The sequence below is a fragment of the Somniosus microcephalus genome, chromosome 15 (assembly GCF_052327205.1).
Source record: "Somniosus microcephalus isolate GS21.2 chromosome 15, FLI_Smic_1.0, whole genome shotgun sequence".
NCBI lineage: Eukaryota > Metazoa > Chordata > Chondrichthyes > Squaliformes > Somniosidae > Somniosus > Somniosus microcephalus.
In genome coordinates, this window is record NC_141001.1 from 60,693,878 (window position 1) to 60,716,775 (window position 22,898).

The window sequence follows — 22,898 nt, forward strand, 5'->3', positions numbered from 1 at the left end:
ATAATAGTGTAGAAACACTTAGCATGTTGGTCAGAAATTCCTTTTCTCCCTGTATTAGTTGAGGCATTAGCACATTTTATTTAAGTGAGTGAAAACCTTGGCTAAAATGGGAGAAAAAAGGAATTCAGACAAATGTGCTAAGTGTCAGGAGCCAAATGAGGTAAAGTTGAATGCAAGCAGCTAAAGTTTGAGAAACAGTTTTGAGAACATTTTGAAGGTTTCAGGCAGTTCCTAAAAAAAATCTGAAACAAAAACAAAAATCTATTTGATTCCTTGCTTTTAGCATTTTTGCAAATTCTGGAAAAAATGAATTTGCCACCACAATATAAATCTGTAAAAAATTATTGCATGTGGAGTGTTCCATCTGGGCTGCTCATGGTGGTTTTGTTGCATATGGGCTGTTTTAAAAAGCACTTCATCATCATTTACTTGTAATTTAAGGCAACTGGCTTGAAATTCAAGGGGGGTCCACAAGACAATTCAATACATTGTACACATTGTGAAGAAGGGAAAAAAACACTTTGGAATGGAACAAACCATGACATAGGATTCCAAAAAAGGAAAATAGGACTTCAGACCAGATTATTACTTGTGGGTGATTTGAACTTTCAGCACTGCATTTCCTATGTGCTTTAGTGAGACCAAAATGATTTTAAAGAGAAGCATGGTATTTATGCAGAAACATTCAATTAAACTAGCATAAAGGCTAAAAGCTACACTTCACCTATTAACTAACTTCCAGCACATGTATGTCATGTCATTCACTGCAGGAAATTAAGTTCTTAATGCAACTGAAGACTTTAAATTGGGATTCTTTTGTGGGAATTAAATGGACTCAATTCATCATATTGCCCCCATTAAGAATATCCCACGAGTATTGAATTAAACACACTGTGTAATAATAAAAACAGAAAACACTGCAAATATGCAGTAGATCCATCAGCATCTGAAAAGAGAAAGACAAGTCAATGTTTTGATGGTGAGGGGACTAATCTAGTTCAGGAGGATCATATAGAGAAAACATTTTGATGGCAATTCTTCTTTAGGACAGACAAACAATGTCCACCTGACATGTTAACCTGTCTTTTCCCGTTCAAGATGCTGAGGAGCTCGCGATCCACCTTCAGGATTCTCTGTTACAATTTCAGATTTTTAAGCATTTACAAACACATGAATCACTCTTAAAAACATTTTTTATAAGTAAATATAGAATGTGACAGCAGTCATTTAATCAATCTCAATAATAATCTGATAAATTATTAAATTATTGGGAGGGGACAAGTCCGGTTCAGGAGGATCACATGGACATAACAATGTTCAAAACAGCACAAAATACAAGCTTCCAAAAATATTTTTTTAATAAAGGTTTTAGTGAAAGATTCTAAATTATATACGGCTGAAAAAATGTAATTTGCTGGAATAAGAGTTCAGACTTGGACATAAAATATTCCCTAAATTACTGAGGTCACAGATTAGTGTTAAGGGATCAAGGGCTAGATTTTCAGTATAGACAGTTTTGGGGCGCTAACCTTAGCGCCCGCCCGAAGTTAGCGCCCGCCCCAAAGTAGCGCCCCGTTGCCGGAAATTCAGTGGCTTCGCCCTAAGAGGTTGGTGGAGCGCTAAAAGAGGCGTTCCACTACTATCTTTAGGCGCTAAGCCGGCGGTGCAGAGCGCAACACCCGAGCTCGGGCGCAGCGCACGGCAGACACTCTGGTGCCAGTGAGCTCTTAAAGGGGAAGGGTGCATGTGTTTTTTTCAAAGGCAGAGTCTGGGGATGACGAGGAGGAAGAGGAAGAGGAAGAGGAAGAGGAAGAGGAGGAGGAGGAGGAGGAGGAGGAGGAGGAGGTGGTGGTGGTGGTGGTGGTGGTGGTGGCCGGAAACATAAATACACCGTTCACAACAACATACTGGACCCTTCCAGACAACACATGCAGACTGCCTTTTATAGTGCATGAGGAGTGCCCTTTAATTTGCGCTCCCCACGGTGTGTTGCGTTCCATTTTACAAACGCTCTGGACGCCAGCCGCACAATGGGGCGGTCCGACTGAAGTTTGGATTCGGGGCGGCCAAAGGGCGTTGCACGAGGATGTGACGTCATTTTCTGCGCGCGCATCCAGGCGGCCGCTAAACTTTGCGCCGGCGCTAACGGGCAACTTAATTTGGGGCGAGGCGCAAACTGCGTTGCGCCCGGGCGCTACACGCATAGCGCCCTAAAATCACTTCTCTTAAGGCGCTAACTGCTGGCGCAAGCAACTGAAAATCTAGCCCCAAGTGTTTACGGGCACACAGTTGGATGCACTGATTGGTTACAGCAACCTTGTTTTTGAAAGTTACCAACTGAGCCTGGATAGAACAGACAGACAAACCCATATCATAATCCCTCCCACCGCATTGCTTGCAGTGATTGGGGAGAACTAAAATGTTTCATGCAAATTTTCCAAGCCAAAAGTTTTTTTTTTAAAGAACAAAAAATGTACTTTATTCCGCTCTGCCCAACTATTCTCATCCTTTTCTCAAAGGGCTCAGTCTTGCTGGGGTAAGATTTAATGAGCAGGAGTCCTTCAGCACCTCCACCCTAGTAGCCATTCTTTATGAGCACAGACATCGAGTGTTGGCAGACCATTCAATCATGGGGAACATTACAATGGAGTCACTTATGCACACTTTGAATAAGGTGGCACTATATGGCAAGCAGCCCATGAATACACAGCTGTAATGGCCTCTCTGATCAAATAATCCTCTCGCATTCACTGACACAAGGGTCACATGAGAATAATGGCTAGTTGGACAAGGTACTGTAGGTCATTTGGCACCCATGGAACTGTATCCAACAAGGAGTCAGTGCCTTCAGAAGAGGGAAGAAATCTGGTGAGAAATGGAAAATTAAATCATTTTGGTCATTAAACAGTGCCAGTGCTAATCCTGGATACAAATTGTGGTAATCTCTCAGAGCCTGGAGTGAAATATCTGCCCTTTAATTTTTATGCGTGGTGTGAAGGAAAACTTGTTTAGTATGAGTGTATCAAGGGAATTCTTTTTTATCTAAAACATGATAAATGTCTGCGGTCCACTTGTGAATGTAATACTCTGTCCAGTGTACTAAACTAACTGCTGTATGTTTTTAACATTGTATTTGGGGACACCATTGCTGCTTCTTCATTCAACAACAACATCTTGCATTTATAAAGCACCTTTAATGTAGAAAAACGTCCCATGATGCATCACTGAGGCATAATCAGACAAAATGGACACCAAGACAAAGAAGGAGATATTAGGAGGGATGACTAAAAGCTTGGTTAAAGAGATGAGTTTTAAGGAGGGTCTTAAAGGAGGACAGGGAGGTGGAGAGGCAGAGGAGTTTAAGGAGGGAGTTCCCGAGCATAAAGCATGGCCACCAATGGTGGGGAGAAGGGAGTCGGGGATGTATATGGAGGTGACAAAGGCATGGACGAGGATTTCAGCAATAGATGAGCGGAAGTGAGAAATGTTATGGAAGTGGAAGTAGGCAGTCTTTGTGATGGAGATTATATGGGGTTGGAAGCTCAGTTCAGGCACAAATAGTATGCTGCAATTGCAAAAGGTTTAGTTTGGCCTGAGACAGTGGCCGGGGAGGTGCACAGAAACGGTGGCGATAGTACAGAATTTGTGAGGGAGACCAAGGCCTAGAAATTGGGTTGGGGCGCCAAAGTGGCGCAAAAGTCGGCTAAGCGCAGGATTTAGCGCAGCGATCGGTGTGATACCGATCGCCAGAAATTCAGTTTCAGTGCCGCTCGAGGGACACAGAGCGAGGCTCGAGGCGCTCCGCGTCCCTCTTAGGGCGCTGAAACTGATTATCGCAGCGCAACGTGCCGCAGCACCACATGCTGCGGCACGGCACGCTGCGGTACTGCAGGCCTTCCTCCCACTGTTAAGGGGGAGGTGCCTGCAACAGCGCGATCCCCGATCACGAGTGCCGGCAAATAAGCCCGGCACCAAGGAGAAGTGCCGGGCTCTCGGGAAACAGCCGGCAATGCCGCGGCGGGGGGGGGGTTAGGAGGCTGGGGACGGAGGTGCTGGCAGGCGGCCGCCGAAAAAGCGGCCGCCCCGCACCTCCACCTTAACTTGTGCCGCTGCCGGCACAGTAAGGCCCCGTGAACCGGGCGCGGGTAGCGAGCGGCGCAACTGCGGCGTTCGCTACCAAATATCGCGAATGGGGCACGAATGGGGCGCTGCACACACCGATGATGTCATCGGTGGCGGCGCAGCGCAAATGCCTAACGCCACCATTAGCGCCCCTACTGAATATCGCTGGAGACGCAGCCAGTGGCGCTACAGCCACTGACTGCCTCTTTAGGCGCTAACAGGTGGCGCTACTCACCCAATTTCTCCCCCCAAAAGCGATGGCTTCAATATTTCCAATACTCAAATGTTGGAAATCTGAAACAAAAACTGAAAATTCTGGAGACACTCAGCAGGTCAGTCAGCATCTGTAGAGCAAACAGACAAGTTAATATTGTAGGTGTGGACCTCACACCAGCAACATTAGCTTGTCTGGCATTTTTGATTTGGCGCTTTGAATGGCAGGACAGTGGTATCTGTGAATTGGCAATCTGCGCTTATATTGCTAACATTTATACACACACAAAAATGAAGTTTACATTGTTGCGGCCAGGTTAAGGGAGCCAGCTGTAGCATTGTATACGCAGGTGCATAGACCTCATTCCCCAGCAATCTGAACCAAACAAGAGGCAACATAACTGTTAAGGGCAAATTAGGTTCACGACAACTAATTCTGCTCTCGACTCCAATGTTCTGAGCATTTCACCTTTTCTCTTTTACTAATTGATCAGAAAACTAGTGCTTAGGTGTAAATTGCCCTTAAGTGACTTTCTCGTTAGCAGAGTCATTTGTAAAAGGTAAAACAGAATTAGGAAAAAGAAGCCTTTATTTAAAGGCGACAGTTAGTTGCCTAATTGAACAAGGGAAAAAAAGATTACGTTCCATTGACATAAGCTGCCAGAACTGCTCCTTCTCACCTTTTAAGAATAGCTATTAACACATTATGAGGCTTGAGTCTAGATGATTAATGTAGCAACCTAAAGGAATAAGGCCCCTTGATAATCATAGTTAGCAAAACATAATTGGTTAGGAATTGGAAGATGGAAGATTGCCCATCTTTACCTCCTGCCAAACCCTGTATACCCAATTTAACAATATTCCTACATTACAACAGTGACTTCAAAAGTACTTCATTGGCTGTAAAGTGCATTGGGATATCCTGAGGTTGTGAAAGGAGCTATATAAATGCAAGTTCTTTCTTTCTATCTTTAAAAGTAGTTGTGGTAGGTTCTTTTATTCCACATGAACGCAATCAATTACAGGTGTGCAGGTCTTCCTCTATTGGCTGGCTTCCATACTGTAGATAAGCTCAGGTTCCAGAAACTTACATCATCATAGAGCTACTAAAATGTGGGTTTTCTGTACTAAACACCAGCCCAGAGTGCCTATGGAGGCGAGCTCCTGACCTTGAGTCTAAAAGTAGAGTATTGAAGGGTAGTCGTTCTCCTAGGGATAAATCAAAATGCCTTTGGAATTTTCTTGATGCATTCAAGAAGTGGCCAAATGCATCAACTGTACATGAGCCACGTGCCTCTCACATGGTACATACCATATGAGAAGCAAAAGACACATTGGTCACTAGGCAAGGATTGGGCCTTCTCAACAGATTGTGTTTGCAAGATTTCCTGGGACGAGCAATCCGCTGTTGGATTCAAGGCCTTCATTTCTGCCTCACTAAATACACTGAGCCAGTTCAGTGTGCTTGGCTCAAGGGGCACACAACTGGCTCCACCTCAATTTCCAGACATGATGTAACTTTTCCTAACTTTGGTTCCCAGAGCTGTGCCCCACCCTGACTCAGCATTTGGCCGTTGCTGCAGTAAAATAAATCCTGACGTGTGACGCTTCGTGCAAAACATTGTTCTCCGTTTTTCACATTGCAGCACATCAGGCCTACGGAGTCCAATACGTGACAATAAAGACAAAGGAAGAAGAATGGCACATTGAGGACCCGCTCCTGAGACAGGAACAAAAAAATGGTCAAGTAAAAGTGCCTTCAGGTGTTAAATTTGAAGGGATAATTGCACGCTTCTATAAGAAAATAAGGGGTAGAGTTTCTGCTTTGGGCGCAATCGGCAGTCTGGGCGCAAATTGCGCTTGAAATTGTGCTGGTTTTCTGAAGTGATGTTTCAAGTTTCTGCGCAAACCATTTGCATAATCACAAATGTAAAATCTTCCATGAATCAGCGCAATCGGGCAGTGTAACAGAACGTAATTTTGTTTTCCTTGCATTAAAAAATATTAATTGAGTGGTAACCTGGGTGCAGTTTTATTAATACAGCTGAAAATGGGTTTATCAAAAAAATAAGCATTTTTAATAAGAATGTTTTGTCCACCACCTATGGGTAACCCAATTTTAAATGACTGCAAATGACTTTAAAAAAACGATACTGGTTTCATTGGTGTACACCAGTCAGTTTCTTCAGGGAAGGGGACCTGCCATCTCTATCTGGTCTGGTCTACGTATAACTACAGTCCCACACTATTGCCGCAATTTTATCAATGGAGGCGGGTTGAGTGCGAGTCAGGTAGTTTCCGGCTTCCAATCACACCCCCAGCTGCATCCGGCCCACAGATGTGATTTTACGTTGATTGACCTTGTTATTAAGAGGAAGTGGGTCAGATGATGTCATTTGATGACGCGTCATCTGCCGGTTTTCTTAAAGGGACCACGCACAATTTTTTTGTGACGGTTGATTTCTCAGTGTTTGACAGCATTGAGGTGCTGTAAGCACTGACAATTACTGCACAAAGGTGAGCTCTTGCACCCAAGCTCTCCAATGACTCCCTCCATAGGCTCGAATAGATGACAGCTGCAGGTGAGGTGACAGGAGTGATCAGTCACTGGTGAGAGAGGTTCTCCCAATGAGTTGGCACTGGATATGGATTTCCAAACTTGTAACATAAAGATATGTGTAAATGTATTAAAAATGCATTTCCCAACATTTTCTTTCCTCTGAGACTCACCAGTGCACCACTGAATCCTTCACACCACTTCTGCAGCTGTCATCAATCCAGAAACATTACAGCAGGCTCACAACACACCACACTTAACTAGCGTAATGTCCGGACGTCGGGAAACCCGAGGCAGAAGTGGCAAAATTCAAAAATAGCCTGTCAACTACTAGCAACTACCTGTCAATAGGCAGGTAATTGCCTTTAATCCTCTTCCCGCCGCTAGGTGTCGGGTCCATGCGCAAATCGGGGACCTGACACTTGGGAAAATTGGAGGCAGGTTGATGGCAGGATCATAACCTGCCATCAATCAAAATGATTTTAACCTTTGACCCACCTCCAAACCCACCCTCTGAGCGCTGGCAAAATCCAGTCCTATGTGATTGACTCTTCGTGCCCCTTAATGACCTAGCAAGCCACTAAGTTGTACAAACAATTGTAACAAAACAGAAGGCAACTAGGGATGTGGCCTTGCATCAGCCGCATTCTGTGAACAAATAAATTAAAAATAAAATAAATAGGGAAAAACTATTGGTTTATTTTATAAATGAAAAAAAAATGTTAATCTACTAGTGTTATCTCCCACCTTTGGTGGCAGAGTCATCAGCTGCCATGGCGCTACCTCCCTACACCTCTCTGCCTTTCCACCTCTTTCTCCATCTTTAAAAACCTTCCATTACAAAAAGCTATTGGCCACCCTTCTTAATCACTCCCTCCAAGGCTTGGCATCCATTTCCTTGCTCTCTTTGAAGTGCTTTGGGGCGCTCTCTACATTACAGGCGCTATTTGAATGAAAGTTGTTTAGTTTTCCATGGTTGGATGTTCCACGGTCCAATGGCTACTGTTTGGTTTCCTCTGTCTATAAATTTAATTCCATAACAATCTAGTGGGGGATCTGTCTGACTTCTTGGGTGGTCTAGTGGGTACATTCAATCCTCCTTCCCTTCATACAACCTTTGGCTCTAGCGGTAAGGCAATTAGAACTAAAATCCAGATGAATCCAAATACTCATCCAACTTCCACTGTGGGCTTTGCCAGTTGCAGGATCAGACACACTTTATGTGGAAAATATGGAAAATAACAGAAAGAACTACACGTTGTTGTGTCAACCTCTTACAGTCTATTGTACAAGTACTTTGAGAATTCAATAATACTTAATAAAATAAAGGTAAAATAAAACAGGGATACTAAGAATTGGCATTGATGAGTGACCTGGTAGTTATAATACTAGACTGCTAGGTTCCTGAAAAATATAACCTACTTCAAATTACAGTATTGACCAACATCCATGCTTAGCTAATTCCTTTGGGAAACGTTCTGCCTGTCTCTGTTTGATGGCGACAGGGAGCCCCTTCCAGGTATGATTGAGCACACCTGCTGGGGGCTCAATCGATGAATGGCAGCATCTAAGAAGATGTCTGTAGGATGAACCATAGCCAAGCCCAGTCCTACAACACACATCCAGACAGTCACACTTCCAGCTCTCCCTATCCCAAGGATTCTGCACTGGCAATGACCACCAATCAAATTCAAAACCTTTCTTGTTCAAATGGCTCAGTACTACATCAGGTAGTGTTCTAGTGCCTTCTAGAAGCTCCCGAAAGCGGCCATTCTCCATATGTACACCTAAACCGTGAGTGTTAGCAGTCTGTTTGACCATAGCAGGAGTCACAACCAAACCCAATCCTGTTCTCACCCATCATCCACAAATGAACACCACCCAACAGGGTCATTGGATACCAGTCTCGACTGGGAATATTGGTTGACATTTCTTTTCCCAGCCAGGGGTGCTGAGGCCAATTGTAGTTGCCCTACAACATCCCCATAGAATCTTAGAATCAAAGACGTTTACGGCACAGAAGGAGGCCATGCGGCCCATTGTGTCTGTGTCGACTGAAAAAGAGCTATCCAGCCTAATCCCACTTTCCAGCTCTTGGTCCATAGCCTTATAGATTATGGCACTTCAAGTGCATATCCAAGTACTTTTAAATGCGATGAGGGTTTCTGCCTCTCCCACCCTTTCAGGCAGTGAGTTCCAGACACCCACCACCCTCTGGGTGAAAACATTTCTCCTCAACTCCCCTCTAATCCTTCTGTTGGATCCGTGGTTCAGTGGATAAATAATCACACGGATGCTATACATTAACAAATAACAGGTCTTTACTGGAGGAGGGTAATCTCTAGACTGGGGTACAGAGGCATGCACAAAGCTTATATACCGGTGTAGTCACTGCCGGTACTACAGTATACAGGAGCTGTAAAAAGTAGTTCTGACTTAAAGGCACATACACTACAATTCCTCCCCTTTTAGATTATTAATAACTCCCTTAATATTCAAATAACAATTACATTTTTACATGTACATTAAATAACAAAAGTCCATTTATAGATTCAGTCTTTGGGGCGGCTTCCTGACCCTTTCGGGATAGCGCCTTTCCAGAGGTTCTTGTTCTTGGTGCAGAGGCGATTCTGACTCCTTTTCATCGGGTAGTTCATCGGGTTCCACAGCTACTGGGTCTGAAGTAGATGCTACCGGTAAGTCGGGTTCATCCCCAGGTACTCGAGACATGGGGTTGATGCGTTCCTGTGATGCTAAGATCTGATCGACGTGGCGTCTCACAATGTTCTCCCCGACATCCACTGTGTACATTAATGGCCCCTGCCTTGTACATATCGTTCTGGGTTGCCACTTCTCTGTTCGATAGTCACGGGCCAAGACTGGTTGCCCTACATTGAAGCTCCTTGTCGGCTTCTCATTGATGTGCTGGAATTGTTTGTCCTCAACATTTCTTCGCACATTTGGTCTGAGCAAGTCCAGACGAGATCTCAACCTTCGGTTAAAGAACATCATGGCCGGGGTCTGGTTGGTAACTACATGTGTCGTGTTTCGGTAGGCTAATAAGAAATTGTCCATCTTATGCTGTAGTGGGATTTCCTCATCGCACATGGCCTTTATCGCCTTCTTAAAGGTTTGTACGAACCTCTCAGCCAATCCATTGGTGGCTGGATGATACGGGGCGGATATGTAATGCCTTACCCCATTCCTTTTCATGAATTTTTGGAACTCGTCGGACACAAACTGTGGTCCATTATCAGAGCAGATCTGCTCTGGCAAACCGTTTCTGAGAAATATGGTCCGTAGGACTGCAATCGTTTTCTCTGTAGTGGTTGAAGACATCTTTATCACCTCAGGCCACTTTGAATGAGCATCCACTGCTATTAAGAACATTGAGTCCATGAATGGACCAGCGAAATCAATGTGCACCCGTTGCCATGGAGAGGAGGGCCACTCCCATGGGTGTAGAGGGGCATGTGGTGGTGCATTTTGGACCTTCTGGCATCCTAAGCAGCTCTTAGTTAGGTCTTCGATTTGTTGATCGATTCCCGGCCACCACACATAAGCCCTAGCAAGGCTTTTCATTTTCACTCCCCCCAGATGACCTTCATGTAGCTCATTTAGCACTCTCTCCCTTAACTTGGGTGGAATCACCACTCTGGATCCACACATCACTGTCCCCTGGCATACTGACAGCTGTTCTCTTCTGGATGAGAATGCTGGCAACAGTGAGTCGCCATGTGTTGGCCATCCCCTCACCATCAATTCATATACCCGTGACAGCGTCGGATCATTGCGGGTCTCCTTCTCTATATCCGCGTTTGTTACTGGCAATCGTTCAATTATCGACGAATAAAATATCTCAATAGGGTCCACTGCTGGTGCTTCCTCCACAGTAGACAGTGGCAGGCGCGATAGCCCATCAGCGTTCCCATGATGTTTCGTGCCTTTATATTCTATTTCATATTGATTCGCCCCTAGAAACAGGGACCATCTTTGTAACCGTTGTGCAGTCATTACTGGCACGCCCTTCTTAGGATTAAAGATGGAGACAAGTGGTTGGTGGTCAGTCAGCAAGGTGAACTTCTGCCCATGCAGATAGTGGTTGAATTTTTTTACTCCCCATACTAGGCTGAGGGCCTCCCTGTCAATCTGGGCGTAGTTGCGCTCGGCTGAGGTTAGTGACCGAGACGCAAAGGCTACTGGCCTCTCCAACCCGTCTGGGAATTTGTGCGACAGCACCGCTCCAATGCCGTAGGGTGATGCATCACATGCCAAACGAATTGGTAGTGCTGGGTTGAAATGGGCCAACACCTCTTTTGATGTGATCAATTCTTTACACTTCTGGAAAGCTCATCTCCGTTCGTCATCCCACTTCCATGGTACCCCTGTTTGCAGTAGGGTGTTCAGCGGGTGTAATACCGTAGACAAATTTGGTAAGAACTTGTGGTAATAGTTTACCAGCCCGAGGAACGACCTCAGTTGTGACACATTTTCCGGTGCTGGAGCCTTGACTACTGCCTCAATCTTGTCAGGGGACTTATGTAACCCCTCTTCATCGATGACGTGGCCGCAATACGAGATCTGTTTCTGGAAAAACTCGCACTTGTGGTGATTAGCTCGTAGCCCATGCTCCTTTAATCTGGAGAGCACCTTCTCCAAGTTAGCGAGGTGATCACCGTCATTTTCGCCCGTGACCAAGATGTCGTCCAAATAACACTGGGTCCCTGGAATCCCTTGCAGGACCTGATCCATCGCCCTTTGCCAGATAGCCAGAGCCGAGGCTACTCCAAACACCAGCCGGTTGTATTGATAGAGACCTTTATGAGTGTTGATCGTAAGGTAATGTTTCGAAGCTTCTTCTACCTCCATTTGCAAGTACGCCTGGGCTAGATCAATTTTGGTGAAACGTTTACCACCAGATAGCGAGGCGAAAAATATCCTCAATACGTGGAAGTGGATATTGCACCGTGTGAAGGACTGGGTTCACTGTCACCTTAAAATCCCCACAGATGCGGACCTTCTTTGGTTCCCCAGGTGTATTACTCAACGACCTCTTCATTACAGGAATGATGGGTGTAGCCCACTCGCTCTAGTCCACTTTGGACAGTACTCCTGAACGTTCCAACCCTTCCAGCTCTGCTTCAACAGCTGGTCTGATCGCATAAGGCACTGGTCTGGCCTTCAGAAACTTTGGGCTTGCATTTTCCTCTATTTTAATTGTTGCTGTTATTCCTTTTAGTGTTCCTAGTCCCTCCTGGAACACTTCTTTTGCGTCAGTTAGCATTTTTGACAGTCGTCCAGGTGTGACGTCGTCATCCTTTTTGGCCTCAACCTTCAGTGCCTGTATGGAATGCCAATCTAATTGTATCTTCCGGACCCATTCACGTCCTAGCAGTGGTGGTCCTCCATTTGGCAATACATATATATCCATTTTAGGTATTTCCTGGCCTTTATATGTCACTTTCACCCTTATTTTTCCTTTGGGGTAGACTTTTTGCCCCGTATCCGTCTTCAAGACAATCTCTGTAGCTTTCAAGGGTATGTGTGAAAATAGCCGCTTGTATTCTCTTTGATTTATGACTGTTCGAGCTGACCCTGTGTCCAATTCCATTTCCACTTGGACTCCGTCTATCTTGAGTGTAACCCAGATAGTCTGGTGATCCTCCATTTCGGTTACATTATGTAGTTTCAGACAACCCAGCTCCTTGCTTCCGGAGTCTGTGTCACTTTTCTGTTCGTCTGAACCACTGTCCATCACCTGGTGTACCTTTTTGTACTTCTCCTGTGGAGATTTCTTACTGTTGGTTTTCTTCCCAGACCTGCAGACTCTTGCTATATGTTCTGTTTTCCCACACTGTCTGCACACTTGGTCCTTGAACCAACAATCTTTCTGGTCATGTGTTGTTCTGCCGCAGCGATAGCACTTCCCTGTTCCATAGGTCATTTCGTTGGTGCCATATTCTTGCAGTCTCCATTGTATCTCTGCAGCGCCCCTTGCGGCTGCTTCGTGTGATACTGCCATACTGAAAGCTTTGTCCAGCGTAAGGTTCTTTTCTGATAGAAGCCGTTTCTGGGTTCCTTCACTTTGTAGCCCACAGACAAACTTGTCCCTTAACGTGTCTGCTAGTCCCACTCCAAACTGGCAGTATTTCGATAGCTTGCGCAGTTCCGTTAGGTACTCAGCATTGCTTTCGTCTTTGTGTTGGTTCCTTTTATAGAACTTAAATCGTTCTGCTATCAGCAGCGGTGTGGGGTTTAAGTGGTCCTGTAGGATTTCTACTATGCTTTCAAAATTCTTGTTTACCGGCTTCTCTGGGGTTATTAGATTTCGCAGTAACCCATAAGTTTTTGCACCCATGGAATTGAACAGAACCAGTGCTTTATTAGCATCTGGCACTTCATTCGCCCTGCAGTACACCTCAATACGTTCCACATATGTTGCCCAATCTTCGACTTCATTGTCGAACGTAGAGATACTGCCACTCTTCGGCATCCTTGGTTGTGCGTTAACTATCATCAATGGTGCCTCCCGCGCTTCCCCTTCTTCTCCACTAGCACAAAATGGCGTCTCCCGCGCTTTCCTTCCTTCCCGTGCTCGCCTTTCTTCTCCGCTGCGGCTTCTCAAAATGGCGTCTCCCGCGCTCTTCCTTCTTCTCCGCAGCTCAATGGCGTCTCCCACAATCTCCCTGCTTCTCTGCGGCTCAATGGCGTCTCCCGCGCTCTCCCTGCTTCTCCGCGGCTCAATGGCGTCTCCCGCGCTCTCCCTGCTTCTCCGCGGCTCAATGGCGCCTCCCGCGCTCTTCCTTCTTCTCCGCAGCTCAATGGCGTCTCCCCTTGCTTCGCCCTGCGGACCCTGATCAGCCCGTGATCCCTGGCTGTGCTCTGCACGTTCTTCTTTTGATATTTTTCGACACCGCTCAGTCTAGAACCTGGCTGTTTCTTACCCTCTCTCTCTCCGGTTGCTTTATTTTCCTCGACGCTGCTCGGTGTTCAACCCCCGGCTGCGCCCTGCGCTCTTCACCCTCTGTCTTACCCCGTCGACGCTGCTCGGCTCTCTCTCTGCCGTCGGTCGGCTCCAGCCGCCGCTGCTCGGGAAGGGTCTGTTCCGGACCTGTCGTCGGTCTCTTACTGCTCGTTGTGGCTGGGGAACCAAGCCCGGCTCTTCACAGCCTCCCCAGCGAAGTTGGATCTCTGCCTGACTGCTGGGCAGTTGCTCGTGGTCGACGCCCGTGTTCCTGGCCTCGACTATTTTTTCTTTTTTTTCTTTTATGTTGCAGGTAGATTTGAATCGACACTCGTCGCCACTGTTGGATCCGTGGTTCAGTGGATAAATAATCACACGGATGCTGTACATTAACAAATAACAGGTCTTTACTGGAGGAGGGTAATCTCTAGACTGGGGTATAGAGGCATGCGCAAAGCTTATATACCGGTGTGGTCACTGCCGGTACTACAGTATACAGGAGCTGTAAAAAGTAGTTCTGACTTAAAGGCACATACACTACACCTTCTACCAATTATTTTAAATCTATGCCCCCTGGTTATTGACCCCTCTGCTAAAGGAAATAGGTCCTTCCTACCCACTCTATCTAGGCCCCAGATAGTTTTATACACCTCAATTAGGTCTCCCCTCAGCCTCCTCTGTTCCAAAGAAAAAACAACCCCAGCCTATCCAATCTCATCTCAGATCAGTTAACTCAACACACACTGGGCATCAATCCTAATGTGCCCGAGTTCCACACTGAGCAATATACTCAGCAACAGAGCCATTGGGGGAATCCTAAAATTCCTAGTGAGAATTAATTTGAAGCTGCATCTTTCTCCTCCTGGTAGCCTAATAATCTGCATCCTAGATTGTGCAATGAAGCCCTGGTGCGGGGCTCTAACCCATACTCTGCCCCAGCCATGAGCGTGCTATCAACTGAGCAAAGCTGACACACAGGCATGGTACATTAAATCTTACTGTAGTACAGTTTTGCCAAATACATTGTATGGCAGGCAAGTGGAAACTCATATATTCAGCATATTTCTGAGTTCTTATGTTTCTGTATTCTACCTCTGCACTCGAGAGAGAATGCGGTTAAAAAAGCGAATTAATTGTACCAAAAAAGTGAACTGTCAAAAGCTACGACACTTTTTTCAGGAGCGAAATTAAAAAGAGTACAGCTATGCATTTAAAAAAAAATAAAACACCTCAGGGTCCTTGCTGACGGGAAAATGGTCTACAGAGTAAATACATGAGATACCACAGAACACATAGCATTGTTCAATGCATCTGTTCCAGCCTGCAACTAGATTCCAAGGTATCAGATAATACTGTGTCAGCTTCTTGATGGAATTTCCAACACAAAAGAATTTGTGGTCTGGGAGTATGCTAAATGCATCGTGCTAGAGTAGGGCCCTCTGCACTTCCTAATGGCTTCAGACATTCAGACAAATACATATTCTCTGTTAGTTGACGCAGTTTATTTATGATATCAGTTGAGTTACTGACATTTGTCCAATAAAATAAAATTGTAGGAATGTCTAGTTCCTATCAAGAGACTGAGGTCGACTCAGGCGATTAATCAAAAGATGTTTAATGTAAAACTAACTGAGTTCAACAAACAAACACAAGAGAACTACGGATACAGGTCTTATCAGTTCGGAGGCTCCACGAGGACTGCCCGGGCGGTCCCGTGGCTGGCGTCATGACGTTTTTCCCGCCGTTGGGGGATCACGTGATGAACGGCGTGATGTCATCGCGTTTGCCCGCACTCTTAAAGGGACCACGCTCTGTACATGCAAACAGCATATACAAAGATACAGATTCAGGCTGTAGCTAACACATTGTTAAAGGGAATTATATACAGTTGATCAGAGTCCCTTAGTGGCTCTGCCACAAAATAACAATTGAATGCTGCAAGTTTCTCAAAAACATGTTCTTTATCTAGCCTGTCCTTCATAGGGGCAGGAGTTGGCAGGGGAGTCCAGAACCAGGGGTCACAGTCTAAAGATAAGGGGTAAGCCATTTAGGACAGAGATGAGGAGAAATTTCTTCACCCAGAGTGGTGAGCCTGTGGAATTCTCTGCCACAGAGGGCAGTTGAGGCCAGTTCATTAAATATATTCAAGAAGGAGTTGGATATATTTCTTAAGGCTAAAGGGATCAAGGGATATGGGGAGACGGCAGGGACAGGGTACTGAGTTTGGATGATCAGCCTTGATCTCATTGAATGGCGGAGCAGGCTCGAGGGGCCGAATGACCTACTCCTGCTCCTATCTTCTATGTTTCTATGTTTCTATGTTTGACCATTCAGCCCCTCGAGCCTATTCCACCATTCAATTAGATCATGGCTGATCTGTATCTTAACTCCATTAACCCTTACCCGACAAAAATCTGTTAGATAATATTCCAGTAGTTACCAAAGAATTTTCCTTTGTTATCCAACAGGTCAATGATTATTAAGCTCAGCTCTGCTTCAGTAATGGTGCAGTTTGTGGCAGTTAGTTGTTTTAAAGTGGTGCAACCCAGTAGCGCTGAGTTATACTACCACTTTCGGTTTGCTGTCGAGCCAGGCAAAACTGATTATTTTATGCAGGCACGGAGCTCCATTCAACAGTGTCCAAATGCCGGCTAGATTTTTAATGTTACAATAGAGAATTTGGCTCTTTACTAAGATTAAGAGCCCTTATTTTCCACTTCCTGGGTGCATGTGAATAATTTGGTCAAACTTCTTCCAAAGTACGAAATGCATCAAATTCCTACCTTCTGCTTGCCACAAAGATGGGCCCTGACCCCAGTCGATTTTCTTGCCTTGTTGCCTTGCAGTCACTTGCATAACATTGGCGGACCCCCAGTCTCCACCAGGGTTTCTGTTTGTCGTGGGGATGGAGAATGACTGCGGTAGGCCTCAGAGCCTGCCAGAGCGTGGTGTTGCCGGCAACATCCAATGATTCCACAGTGTTTGGCTCCATTCACAACCTTCTTGATAATGAAGCAGCACATGCCAGCCGACAACAAGACCTAGATAATATCCAGGCTTGGGTTGACAGTTGTAGGCAGCAATCCCACTACATAAGTGATCAGTTAGAACAAGAGAAAGACCAGCCATCTCCCCTTGACTTTCCACGGTGTCACCTTCACCGAGTCATCTGTCATTAATGTCTTAGGGGTCACCATTGACCAGAAGCTTAACTGGACCAGCTATATCAACACTGCGACTACAAATGCAGGCACTCTGTGATGATTGGCTCACCTCCTGATCTCTCAAAACCTATCCACCATCTATAAGGCTCAAGTCAAAGAGTGTGATGGAATTCTCATCACTTGCCTGGATGAGTGCTGCCCCTGCCACTGGACTCATTACCTATCACCAACACACTGTGCTGCAGTATGTATGATCTATAGGAGGCAACTCACTGTGACCTCTATCACCAAGAACAAGAGCAGCAAAGTTGTAGGAAGATAAACACCTTCAAGTCACACACCAACCTAACTTAGACATACGTCGCTGTTCCTTCATCGGCGTTGGGTCAGTGACCTGGAATTTCCAACCTGGCACCATTGTTGGAGCACCATCACCATAAGGCCTGCAATGGTCCAAGGAGAAGGCCCACCACCACTTTCTTAGGGTCACTAGGGATGGACAATAAATGCAGCCTGGCCAGTATTGCCAGGCATCCAGAGAATTTTTTTTTTTAAAAACTGATCGCTCCCGTTAAATTTTAAATGCGCCTATGTAGCAACACTAAACAGCAGACACCAGCAAATGCTCTTTGCACTCAGCATTGCTATGGTGCAAATGGAGGAAAATATGTCCTACGAGTAATAATTCTGATGTATATTTACAATACACTCACCCATAAACGGACAGGCGTATAGTACAACACTGGTCCTGCCTGTGTGAAGTCGGGGGGATATAAAAATGGGCAGAGACACTCTTGACCCAAGTCCTGCCTAATTCCACAAAATATTCAGCTCAAAGAGAGCAGAAGATTCCTGTTAATAAGTTTAGCAATAAAGTTTATAAGTACGGAATAGTTTACGGAGTGCTTTGATAAAAATAATATAATACAACTTTTCAATTTATACAAAAGGAAGGAGTAGAGAGTATTTTAAAACAAATGTTGCATGTTTTTCAGACTGTAGAGATGATTTAAAGAAATCATGCTTCCAATGCAGAGCCTACCCCTCTGGGAGCACATATCATGAATTCAGGAACTTGCTCCCTTATGATTTTCCATCCATTAAAATTGATAAAAATCAGCCCTTATATGCAAGCTGCTCTGCTTTTTATATTTCCTCCTGGTGAGGAAGCTTGTGTGCATTAATTTTGACAAAATGACTGATTTCACTTTTCAGACTCAAAAGGGGATTGAAAAATTACAGAAAGCACGTAGTACAAACCATCTATTTTGCTCCCCAGGCATGGAACAAAAGCAAGCAGGCAATCTTCTTCTCAGCCTACAGGAGTGCTACTCTGAATTAGCCTCTAAGAGGTATATTTTTTTCTTTGCCAAGCTTCTCTACCCTGCCCCTTTGCTTCTGAAATCGTTGACTCCTTGCTGGGGGGCGGTTTCCTAGGTGCCGAGTCTGCTCTGACTTTGGCAGGTGGCCATTATTCACATGTGAGCCTCAGCAGTGACTGTTGGCAGGCTATTCGACCGTTGGGACCACCACAGCCGAGCCTAGTCCTGTCCGCATCCAACATCCGCGCACATGTCATCCAGCAGGTGCACTAGACAATAACTAGGAGCCAGAACCCTGACTAATTTTTCCCCTCCCTAACCCAGATTGTTGAGGCCAATTGTCGACCTCTACCTCTTCATCAAGGTGGGTCTTACCTTCCGTTGATTTAAGAGTGACAATAGGTAAATTAAAATAGAATAACATTAAAATATATATATTTTTATAACCAGTTTCAATTCAAAAGCCTAGCAATTACTGCTGCTGATAGTGAGGGGCAAACGCTGAATGCATTCATATAGCATTCCTCTATCTGCTATTTTAATCGAGGAGTTTATTTAAATGGATTAATGCCTCTGTTAAACAGCCGGCAGAGGAATGTCCCATGAATGCTTTAAGCACTTGTCCTGTAATATCGCTAGTTGTTAAAGCCTTCTGTCTTTCTCCCTTCTCCCCCCGCCACCCCACCCCCTCTCCACTTTGTTATTTTCCATGGAACCAACTTGCCACTATGAATCCTTCCATCAGTAGGGAGGGCAAAATGGTCTGTGCCAGGCGCATCTCCATGATGCAAGTAAATGCACCAGTCAACAGCTGATAGTCAGTGTGCTTACAGATTACACAATACCTCCCTTCCCCTTTCATCCTGTCGTAGATGGAACATCCCACCATAGCCACATACTCCACCTACTGGCCTGACAACAAACTTGTAAAAGTCAATCCTTGATGGTTAGAGCTCCGGGACTTGAGCCCACAATAAAATTATTTGGTATGTTGTCATTCTCTGTCTCAGCTACTGAACTATATCTATCTGTGCCCTCTGTTACAAATAGGATCTTCGTGGTTAATAACAACTGCCTTCTTATTTGCTGGAAATCTCAGATCTGAGTGAGTGGCCATTTACACCTTCAAGGATATTGAAAGTTTTCCAAAACAACAACAACTTACATTTATGTAACAAACAACATTTGACACTGAACCACATAAGGAGATATTAGGACAGATAACCAAAAGCTTGGTCAAAGAGGTAGGTTTTAAGGAGCACCATAAAGTAGGAGAGTGAGGTAGAGAGTCGGAGAGGATTAGGGAGGGAATTCCAGAGCTTAGGGCCTAGGCAGCTGAAGGCACGGCCGGCAATGGTGGAGTGTTGAAAATCAGGGATGCACAAGAGGCCAGAATTTGAGGAGTGCAGAGGTCTCGGAGGGTTGTAAAGCTGGAGGAGGTTACAGAGATAGGGAATGGCGAGGGCATGAACGGGTTTGAAAATGAGGAGAGAATTTTAAAATGGAGATGTTGCCGGACTGGGAGTCATTGTAAGTTAGTGAGCACAGGGGTGATGGGTGAACGGGACTTGGTGCGAGTTAGGATACGGTCAGCAGAGTTTTGGATGAGCTCAAGTTATTTAGGGTGGAAGATGGGAGGTTGGTCAGGAGAGCATTGGAATAGTCGAGTCTAGAGGTAATAAAGGTATGGATGAGGGTTTCAGCAGCGGATGAGCTGAGGCAGGGCGGAGTCGGGCAGATGAAGATGCAAGTAGGTGGTCTTAGTGATGGCACAGATATGTAGTTGGAAGCTCATCTTAGGGTGAAATACCAAGGTTGCGAATGGTCTGTTTCACCCTCAGACAGGTGCCAGGGAGAGGGATGGAGTCAGTGGGTAGGGAACAGAGTTTGTGGCGGGGACCGAAGACAATGGATTCGGTCTTCACAATATTTAGTTGGAGGAAATTTCTGCTCATCCAATACTGGATGTAGGACAATATGACAATTCAGAGACAGTAGAGGGGTCGAGAGAGGTGGTGGTGAGGTAGACCTGGGTGTCATCAGCGTGGAACCTGACATTTTGTTTTGGGATTATGTAGCTGAGGGGTAGATGAGAAATAGGAAGGGGGTCAAGGATAGATCCTTGGGGGACTCCAGAGGTAACAGTACAGGAGCGGGAAGAGAAGCCATTGCAGGTGATTCTCTGGCTATGACTGGATAGATAAGAATGTAACCAAGCGAGTGCAGTCCCCACCCAGCTGGATGATGGAGGAGAGGCGTTGGAGGAGGATGGTGTGTCAAAGGCTGCAGACAGGTTGAGAAGGATGAGGATGGATAGTGTACCATTGTCACAGTCACATAGGATGTCATTTGTAACTTTGATGAGGGCCGTTTCGGTACTGTGGCAGGGCGGAAACCTGATTGGAGGGATTCAAACATGGAGCTGTGGGAATGATGAGCAGGGAACAAGTAGTTTTGCAGGATCAATTTGAAAACAGCATTCAGGACAGAAAATGGTGGAAATATAAAGCAAACCAGTCAGCCTTTGAAAGGCTCTCCAGTTCCACTTCATTCCTTGTGGACTTCAGTTGAAATGTCACCTCCTTTTCTTTTGGGACCACTGCCGTCTGATGTATTTAATACTGTTCTTGCAACTGCTCTGACTATGGATCCCACCCGTGCAACTAACTTAGCTTATTCTTTTAGATGTTAACTTGCCTGCTGTGCATTTCCCCTCTATTTCCTGTTTTTATTTTGGATTTCCAGCATTCGTGTTTATTCTTTCTCATCTCTGAAATTATAAGGGTCAATTTTAACTCCCTTGGGCCAGCAGAAACCGGGCAGGGCAGGAGTTAAGTTCCAAGCTTTTTAAGTGCCCGCGACCATTTTAATGCTGTTATTTTCTTGGGCAGTTGAGGTGCCCACTTGACTCAGTCATTTAAATCAGGGTCCTGTCATGTATGTAGGACCGTGGAGCTATTTTAATGGCCCTCTGCTCAGTAAAACCCGGTGGACAGGATGCGGAGGCCTTTACAGGCGAGTGTAAACATTATTTTTGCGAGGCAGAAATGCTCCACCAGGCCCCACAAAGGAAGTTTGGGCCGCTCCTTCCCTTGCACATTGACAAATCTCTTGCAAACTTCCCCCACCCCCTCCCTTGCCGACGACTTACCCATGTGCCGGCCTGGGTGGGAAGTTCGCTCGATATTTGCCTGCCAGAACCGGGCGAGCTGCCTCTGAACCCCCATTTATGGGCGGGCAGCTTACCACATCTATATTTATGAGGCCCGGCCGTTAAAATGTACCAGGCCTCTTGCTGCATCGCCAGGGCAACAGGCCTGGCGCGTTCTGTAGGCCCATCGCCCTGGAGAGTTAAAATTGCCCCTATCGTCTGCACCTGTGACCACCAGCACTGTCACAGAATATACCCTGGAACTGACAGTTAGCTCTGGTAGGTGAAGTAGGAAACAAAAGATGCGAGAAATACACAGCAATTGCATCAACATCTAAAAAAACTCCCGATTGCTCACAGTTTCAGGTGTACACCCTTTGGCCGAATTCTACTCTGGTTACGACTACGAGCTGGTTCCGTATTTTTTTTGTCAGGTACTCAGTTAGCCAGCTAGACTTGGAAGCTTTAGTTGCGGCCCTGAAAACATTGAGCTAAAAGCTTTATACTGTAATCTATCAAGAACATGCAATTCCCATTTAGCATTTGATCCTTTTTGCCCACTGGACAGAGAAAGAAACTGATAGAATTTTACTTGACATTTGTTTCTTCTGAGTGAGTCGCCATTTTCTACATGCATGCAGCAGCACACCTCCCCCGTGCTTTCATCCTCACAACTGCATTTGCAAGAGATGCAAGTTCACTCAGCTGTTTGCTCCACTCTTTGATAAATTTGAAAGGCACACATTTTCTTGAAGTGTGAACTGTTGGTAAGAACTGAAGTGCCAGGATCAAAATGTAAACCCCGCACTAACCCCCACTTTAATAATAACATCAATAAAATAAGCAAGTTCCCCTGATGAATCTATGAGAGTAATTTTGACTTTGACGATAGTGTTTAATCCGTGATATCAGACCGACCACCTCTCCTGATATTCGTTTCCATGACTTCAAATCGAAATGAAAATATGAGAAGTGTTTGAAGGGCAGCAGAACCAATAGCGCACGTTTTACATCATCAGCAAAAGACATAGGGCTGGATTTTGCCAGCCCTGGGGAGGCAGGTTTGGAGGCGGGACTGCTGAGAAAATGGTAGAATGCCCAACCCTCCCCCAACCCGCCTCCGTGCCATCTTGCCAGGAGGTGGGTAGCTGTCCCGCTCTGGGTGCCATCTCCTTGGAGGCGGGAAGGGATTACAGCCATTAAACTTGCCAGGGACACCGAGGCGAGTAGTGGGTCTGCGGGGGTCGGAGGGGTCCAAAAGTGTGCTGTGGAGTTAAGTGATGGGTGCAAGTGTGGAGAGGTGAGTATCTGAGGTAAGTGCAAAGTGTTAGAAAAAGTGTACTTACCTTTGTTTCTTCCTGCAGGCTTCAGTCGGTGTGTATGTGGAGAGTCTTGCACCTCCGCG

General features: G+C 45.6%; 1 protein-coding gene across 3 annotated transcripts in view; it reads right to left on the reverse strand.

Moving 5' to 3' along the window:
* Window positions 1–22,898, reverse strand: part of LOC147106970 (ethanolamine kinase 1-like) — a 302,938-nt gene that overhangs the window by 139,169 nt on the left and 140,871 nt on the right. Inside the window, exon 5 of one of the 3 annotated variants that reach the window (XM_086007891.1) lies at window positions 15,462–15,667. The exons of the other annotated variants lie outside the window; for them this stretch is intronic. Coding sequence (XP_085864017.1) covers window positions 15,581–15,667 — 87 coding nt within the window. The 3' untranslated portion in view covers window positions 15,462–15,580. Of the gene's footprint in view, window positions 1–15,461; window positions 15,668–22,898 lie in introns of those variants that run through there. 3 annotated transcript variants of the gene reach the window in all.